The sequence below is a fragment of the Marmota marmota genome, unplaced genomic scaffold (assembly GCF_001458135.2).
Source record: "Marmota marmota marmota unplaced genomic scaffold, marMar, whole genome shotgun sequence".
In the NCBI taxonomy this organism is placed as follows: Eukaryota; Metazoa; Chordata; class Mammalia; order Rodentia; family Sciuridae; genus Marmota; species Marmota marmota.
The window spans coordinates 42948-51076 of NW_026007339.1; the positions used below are offsets into that span (position 1 = coordinate 42948).

Consider the following 8129-nt stretch of genomic DNA (forward strand, 5'->3'; position numbering starts at 1 on the left):
CCTGTCCAGTGGCCTGGTCAATTCTAAGCTGTGATAGTTCCTTGCTGCCTTGGGCATTGCCTCATAAGGAGGCAGTTGCCATTGCCCTTGCCTTTTTCCCCCTGTCTGTCTCTCACAGCCTCATCTTCCCCCAGGGCCATCATTGTATGGCAAGGGTCTGTTGCAGGGCCCCCTAAACTTTGCTCAATTGTTGTCACAATAAAAAAAAATGTAGTGGCAAAATATACCCCTGTCTCACTTCAGCTTGCCGTGCCTTGTCCCATATCCTAGGATCAGAAACATCAGCAGTATTGACCCATGGGTTAGTGTTTATATCCCAGAACTTCTGGACTTCTCTCTTATTTAGGGTTCGAGTATCCAAGAGAGTGTGAAGAGCTTACAGCTGCGAGACAGTAGGTTCCCCATTTCCCCTTCCACACCCTGTCTTATAGGCTTACTTCAGATGCCTGCTCAGGTGCCAGGTGTGTGAGCTTTCTCTCGTCCAGCAAGGAGGTCCATGGAACAGTGTAGAGGAGAATGTGACTTCAGAGTCGCTAATCAAGACTTCCAGAGACTAAGCAGGAAACAGGTTTGATTTTATTGTGCAGTTACCATGTATATATACTCAGGCAGTAGCTAAGTAGATTACAGGCAATCACTAATGCAAATTCTGCTGTCTTTGCAGTGACCAATGAAGGAGTGAGCCATGGAGCAAGTGCAGGGACTGCAACACATGGCCTCATGCCCAGGGCTGTGCCTATGAGGTAAGTGGCCTGCTGCTCACATGCCTAGCACAGGGGAGCAGCCTGCCACTTAGACGCCCTTAATGTATGCCATGTATGCAGTACTCCATGCACTTGTCCCCACAATTATCCAAGGCCAGACACTGGCCACACATTTTCTCGGGGCCCCCTTGACCTCACTGTTCCTCAGGCTGTAGATGAGGGGGTTCAGCATAGGGGTGAGGATGCTATAGAAAGCTGACACCACCTTATCGTGGTGAGCTGACCTGTAGGATTTAGGTCTCTTGTAGTTAAAAATCACAGCTCCATAAAAGAACCCCACCACAGCCATGTGTGAGGAGCAGGTGGCAAAGGCCTTCTTGCGGGCTTCTGGGGAGCACATGTGGAGGACAGCAGCCAGGATGAGACTGTAGGAGGTCAGGATGATTCAGAAGGGCACCAGGATCATCAACACACAGCAGAAGTACATGACATCCTCAAAGACAGATGTGTCAGCACAAGCCAAGCACACCAGTGTAGGGGTCTCACAGAAGAAATTATATGGCAGTTATTTCACCTGCTGCAAAACAGGAAGCTCAGGGCAACAACTGCCTGCATCAGCCCATCAGCTGATCCCAGGAACCAGGACCCCACGGTCATCCTCAGACACAGTGGCCAGCTCATGAGCATGGGATAGCGCAGAGGGTGGCATATGGCCACTAGTGGTCATAGGACATGGCTGCTAAGAGGAAGCACTCTCCACCACCCAGAGTGAGAAGGAAGAGGAGCAAGAGGAAGGCTCCCAAAGCTTCTGCTTCCACGAGAACACTTCCTTCCATCACTCACTTTTCTTTTCCAAGCACAAGTCCTGAAGTGATGCTGACATCAAAGAGGAAATAAAAGGTTTACTGCTCATGGCACATCGAGGGAAATATTCCCCTTGTCTCCAGAGACAGTGATCACACCTCCTCAGTCATATAGGAAGATAGCACATGTGGATAGATCTGTACCTTCCATTCTGTGTTTCAGTACAAGTGCACATTTGACACAATGTGAAAAGACAAACAGAACATCTTACTGTCAGAATTCTGACTCACTTCTCTCCCACAACTGCACAGTTAGCTGGTCATACACTCAAGTTGATTCCCTGGGTTGTAAATGAATCCCCTCAGGGTAGTGAAGGGGGAGTTGCTGCTCAGAGCACGTGACTTCCTGATTCAGGGTCCACATCAAGCAGAACACTGCTCACAGTAGGCTGGGAACAGCAGAGCTCCTACCTCACCCACACGGCATTCACCAGTAAAAACAGGCACCAAGTCAAGGGTCAGGGAAAGACAGGGCCTTGCTGAGCATCAGAAAGACAATTAGAGGAACAAAGCCCAGTGAACAGAGAAGTCTGAATTCACAATCAAAACACCAGCAACACAAATGGGCCTGTACCCTGGTTCTCCTTAGTTCAAAGTTTGAAAGGCAAATCTATTAAAAATAACCATTATTTGTTCAAAAGTATGCAAGATACAAGGTTATAGATCATGTCAACTTGCCTTATAAATATGAGGGAGCAGTGGAGTTAAAATGGAGTATTCACATTTATGTATGTATATTTGTGGGGCTGGTGACAGAGCACAGGTCCTTATGCATCCTAGGCAAGTGCTGTACAACTGAGACACAACTGTCTTGCTTTAATTACTTTTTTCTTTTTTTTGAAGGTAATCAAAATTAAGTAATCATTTGATTAATATAACCTGATATTACTGTATAATAGTCCCCATAGAGGTTTTTGTAATCACTAAGCAAAAAACCTGATGCAATGAAAACCAAAAGCAAAGATTCAAAACATAACAATAGATGCAATTGCTTAACTACATGGAATATAGTAAGAAAAAAAAAGAATTAACATACAGCAAAAATAGAAAAAAACAAGGAAAAGTAATAAGTTCTTACCTATTAATAATTATATCGTTTGAACATAAAATGAATAAATTGAACACACAATGAATAAATTCTTTGGTTATAAAACGTTAAGCAGCTGAATGGTTAAAAACACCAAAGTATAACCCTATGTTCGTCCAAGAGAACCCCTCACATGTGAGAACACACAGAGGAAAGTGCAGGAAAGAAGAGGATATTCCATGAATGGAAGCCAAAGAGAGCAGCCAGATAGGCTTGAATTCAAATAAAATGACTGATGCTAAAAGAAACAAGAGTTGAAGTCACCATCTTTATACAGGAGATGATTCAGCAGGAGAATAAAACATACCCAATGTATAAAGCAAGGCTGTTCACTGTGAGGACAGAGACAGCAGTGTCATAACGACAGGCACCTTCAACACTTGCCTTCAGCCCTGGGTTTAACTGCAACTGGAACCAACTGGATGCAGTGGGCAGGCAAGAACATGGCACCCAAAATGTTCTTATCCACAGACTCTGGCATCTCTTGGGCTAGATTCCATATTAGGGAACAAAGAAATCTCAACAGTACCAAGAGGAACCTTGGTGTTAGACCAGGAGGCAAAGAAAAGACCACTGACTCCAATTAAAATAAAATTAAAGCAAGCTTATTGTTTCAACCAGCTGGGCTACTTCTCCCAACAAAAACCACAGCAACAACATAGCCCTGCAGCTTTCTTGCAGCTCAGCTTTATAGTCCAGAAAGTTACACAAAGGGGGTTACAGATAACAAAACTCTGAGGAGCATAACACAAAGGCTAGTTTACATTGTTGCTGGCCCCAACATCAGAATTTATGAAGGTCATTAGAGCCTCAGTGAGGGTGCTTATCTTGGCCAGGGAAGGCCAAGATTTATGAAGCATCATTAAAGTTTAGAGAGGGCTGCTATCTGGTCAGAGAGAGCCAGGCATGGGTGAGTTCAAGGCACGAAGGGGCAGGCATTCCAAGCAAGATCAGAATTTGCAGTAATTTATAGTAAAGCCAAAATTAGATTTTCATGTCTTTTAGTGAGATGGCTCCCAATTTTAAGAGGGAATCAGACTGGGTCTATCACTTTGTACAATGAAATTTTTGATTCACCAAACACTGCACAGAAATACCTTAAAAGATAAAATGGCAAAGTGAAAACAAAATAAATTGATAGAACACAAAATCAGCAGATCAATAGAGCAAATAAACTAATAATTTGTAAAGGCAACATGAATCCATTTTTGGAGGTGCAATTTTGGTAAATCCTTGTGTTGGAATCACATAGCATGTGTCTTGCCCAGCCAATTTCTGAAGGCCCCCTTGACGTCCTTATTCCTCACGCTGTAGATGAGGGGGTTCAGCACAGGAGTAAAGATGGTGTAAAATGCAGAGACTACTTTGCTATGGCCCACTGAGTGGTAGGACTTGGGTCTCATGTAAATGACCATGAGGGTGCCATAGAACAGCCCCACCACAGCCAGGTGAGAGGAGCAGGTGGTGAAGGCTTTCTTTCTGGCTGCAGCAGAATGCATTCTTAACACAGCAGCCAGGATGAGACTGTATGAGGCCACAATGAGAGACAGAGGGATCAAGAGCATCAGGGTGCAGCAAACATACCTGAAAAGCTCAAAAACAGTGGTGTCTGCACAAGCTAGGCTCACCAACAAAGGTACCTCACAGAAGAAGTGGTCTATCTCCCTGGAGTGGCAGTAGGGGAAACTCATAGTGGCACTGGCTTGCATCAGCCCATCAATCCCTCCCATAAGCCAGGAGCCTGCTACCAGTTGGGAACACAGCTTGTGGCTCATGAGAACATGGTAGCGCAATGGGTGGCATATAGCCACATAGCGGTCATAGGACATGGCTGACAAGAGGAAGCACTCTCCCCCTCCCAGACTGAGGAACAAGAAGATCTGGGAACCACAGCCAGCAGGAGAAATGGACCTGGAGTTCAGCAGGTAGTTGGCTGCCATTTTGGGGATGATGGTGGAGACCAGCATCAAGTCCATGAGGGAGAGCTGGCTGAGCAGGAAGTACATGGGGGTGTGGAGTCTGGGGTCTGTGTGGATGAGCAGGATCATCAGGGTGTTGCCCACCAGGGAGGCGATGAAGGTCATGAACACCAGAGAAAACAGGACTCGATGGGTCTGTGTGTGGTCAAAGAGCCCCAGAAGAATGAAGTTAATCCCTGTGGAGTCAGTGGAGTTCTCCATGGCTGTGGGCAACCTGGAAGGCAGGAGGATGGCTGAGGAAAAGGGCCTGGTTAAAATGAGGATCTGGAACTTCCTTAAAATGGCTTGGTCACCTGACAGAAAGCCTTATCCTGGAGGCCTAGTTGTTTAATTTTCTTCTCTCCAGCAAAACATTTTCCTTAGCATTCCATGGTTCATAGCTGCCAGGAGTTTAGTATGTTCTCAATTCCAGCTAAATTAGAAAAAATGTATACACGGCTTTTATACAAGGCTCTCTCTCAGGCTGCAGCAGAGTGCTAGTCTGAGAAGGCTGATGCATGGCCTGTGATTGCCAGTGTGATGCCTTTCATGTCATCCTGGCCCAAAGAAGCCATGTTGTGTAATCCCAGGTTTCTACATTGGAATATCTCCCTGTTGGAGGACTTTTGAATTCATGTAGATTAGTGGATGTTGCACTCTCTCTTGTGATTGTAACTTTTCAGTTTTCTCACACTTGTATTTAAGGGAGTTTCTGGAGATTTCCTTCAATACTAGGATGAATTGAAATTTAAAATTTAAATAAGCAATCTAAACAAAAATGTATAACCACTGAAATCAGACTTTGCTGTTTAGGAAAGAAAACATGACTAAATTTCTCTATTCCACAAAGGCAGGGGTGTGCCCCACCACGCCCACCTCCTCACCTGGTCACCACTTCTCCTCCTGATCAGGAGCCATTAGTCAGTACAACACCATCCGGGCAACTGTCTTCCACATCTATTAGGTACTCAAAGAGCTGCTATGTTAGACTGAAAATTCCTATTTAAAAAGTTGATAATTTCATAAATAACATAAAGAAACAAACTATGCTACTTGCAGGCTCTCACATTTAAGTAATCCTAGGTTCTTACAGGCAGGAGACAAGTGCCAGTCTGTTAATTAATACTGGTCCAAACAAGCTTCTTCACTTGAAGTTAGTGTTGAATACTCAGCGTGGATTATGAACAGGACCCAGAGCCTCTCCCTTAATCACAGGATGGCTCTCTTGTAACTGAAACCTCCAGATGGCGTTTCTCTGCCATGATATCCTCCGTGGGTGAAAGGCTCTCTTCTCACACCTCAGTGAATTTATCTTCTCCTTACAAATTCAAGTTTTCACAGAGAGCAATAGATTAATGACTACCAATAAAACAATGTGGGGGTTCAGTCATAATCTATGTGTAGCAGGCCATTTCTGATTTATTTTTTCAATTTAATTGAAAACCAAGATAAATTTTGTAAGTGGGCAGCACACCTCTAATAAACACTGCAGCTATACTGACTAATGTAGTATGCCAACAATGCTCTTTAAATTTAAATACTTAGATTTTATTGTTATCAAAATAGCCAGTGTCATAATATCATAATTATCATAATATTTAACATTATTGTTATAATATTGAACATATTACTGTCATGCCCTCTTTATTGCATATGTATGTATGTGTACATCCAGTTTACCAATTCTTAATCACTGCTGCATCAGTTGGACATTATGCATATAGCATATTATACTTATAAATGCCTGGTTCCTCTGTAATACTCATATTGTGATCTATGTCCTTTACATGTGGTAAGAATTTCTATAGTAATCAATCTTAAATTGTTGTCTTTATTCTTGAAGATATATGAACCCCTTACTTTCTCACTATATTCAGCTGTCAATCTGTTTCATTTCCTGCATCTGTGATGTTGTTAAATATTTTCAGGAGCAGTAATAATTGCCAGTTATAATACTGTGAAAATAAGTTTTGAGTCACATTTCCTATGATACCAAGGCAGAAACTGTTATACTCCTTGACCCCTGGATTCATCTGCAAACCCATTGTGAAGTATTTTCCACTTCTTTCTGTTGAAAATGTTTCTTACACATCTTTTTTTAAAGAGAGAGAGAGAGAGAGGGAGAATTTTTTTTTAATATTTATGTTTTTAGTTCTCGGTGCACACAACATCTTTTTCTGTATGTGGTGCTGAGGATCGAACCCGGGCCGCACGCATGCCAGGGGAGCACTCTACCGCTTGAGCCACATCCCCAGCCACTCTTACACATCTTGTTATTTATACACAATTGCTTTATTTTATCATTTATATACATTGCAGATATCTTCCCTGAACTATTTTATAGAATCCAAACTTTTATTACACTATTTAGGATCAAAATTTGCATTATATACCCCCATATTGGTGCACTTACATGCTGTTACTCATATGTGGATGGGATGCATTATGTGAGTAGCTTTTCAAATCTGAATGCTCTGCATAATTTTGGGATAAAGGTGCCACTGATTGCTATGTAAACTATATTCATAATCACTGTGAGTTTGGTATTGATTTTCACTGTTAGCAAATAGTGCTCTCATATATCTCAGTCTTACAAGTGCACTGGTCCAAGCTTGTCTTCCCACTGCTTGGTGTGGATGGAAAGGCTGTGCTCTGTGACTGGCTCAACCACAGATGAAGGAGGGCTTTCTGTGGTTAAGCCAGGCAGCACAGTGCACCATGGACAGAGATGTGATTATGGGTGGCTGAGTTAGCCTGAGAGTGGAAGGAAAGCATCCAAGTCCTGCACAAATCTACTCAGAAAAGCTGTGTGAGATGTGGGGCAGGTCACCAGACCCCTGAGACATACCCTGGCAGGTCCCAGACTCGGGAGAACCTCACACTGCCCTGGAAGCTTCCAGCCCTGGCTTCCTACTGCTGTGGGTTCTCTCTCTGACCCATGTTTTATGAAAACAGCAACAGCTGTGCCGACACCAGCTTCCCACAAAATCTGCAGAGCATAAAACATTTCAATGTAATTTGCACTCTCTATTCATATGTGAAGAAGAAAATCATTTGACACTAAAAGTATTTCAAAACATTTTTGTGATCTGATGAACTTTTCACTCACTGAACATGCCTTTCTATTTAAATTTCCACATGAAGTATCCTGTGGAATGTCTGCATATTAAAAAGTAGACACCTAAAATCCAGAAAATTATGTGAATTGTTAAGAGAAATTCTAAAAATTAAAGCACTAATATGTATTTGTCTTCCTTTCCTTATCTCAATAGAATCATTTCTTTAATTATGTGCATACAGAAATACACTTTTGTGGTCTGGGGACTTAACCTTAAAAATCTATATATCTTACCAGTAGTTGGATAAAATTAGGCAACTTAAATCAATGTAAACCTCAACTTTATTCTGCACAGACTGGATGGCCTAACAATATGTATTAGGATAGTATGCACTTCTTTCATTGTTTGATGATTACAAAAGAAAATTCATGCAAAAACATTGTAGCATGCATGACCCT

General features: G+C 42.5%; 1 protein-coding gene and 1 pseudogene across 1 annotated transcript; both read right to left on the reverse strand.

Moving 5' to 3' along the window:
- Nucleotides 1-234: 234 nt before the first annotated feature.
- LOC107133712 lies at nucleotides 235-1540 on the reverse strand (annotated as a pseudogene).
- A 2358-nt stretch (nucleotides 1541-3898) lies between these two features.
- On the reverse strand, nucleotides 3899-4834 carry LOC107133713 (olfactory receptor 2T33-like). Its single transcript, XM_015475944.1, has one exon. The coding sequence runs from the start codon at nucleotides 4832-4834 to the stop codon at nucleotides 3899-3901; it is 936 nt and encodes a 311-aa protein (XP_015331430.1).
- Nucleotides 4835-8129: the final 3295 nt, after the last annotated feature.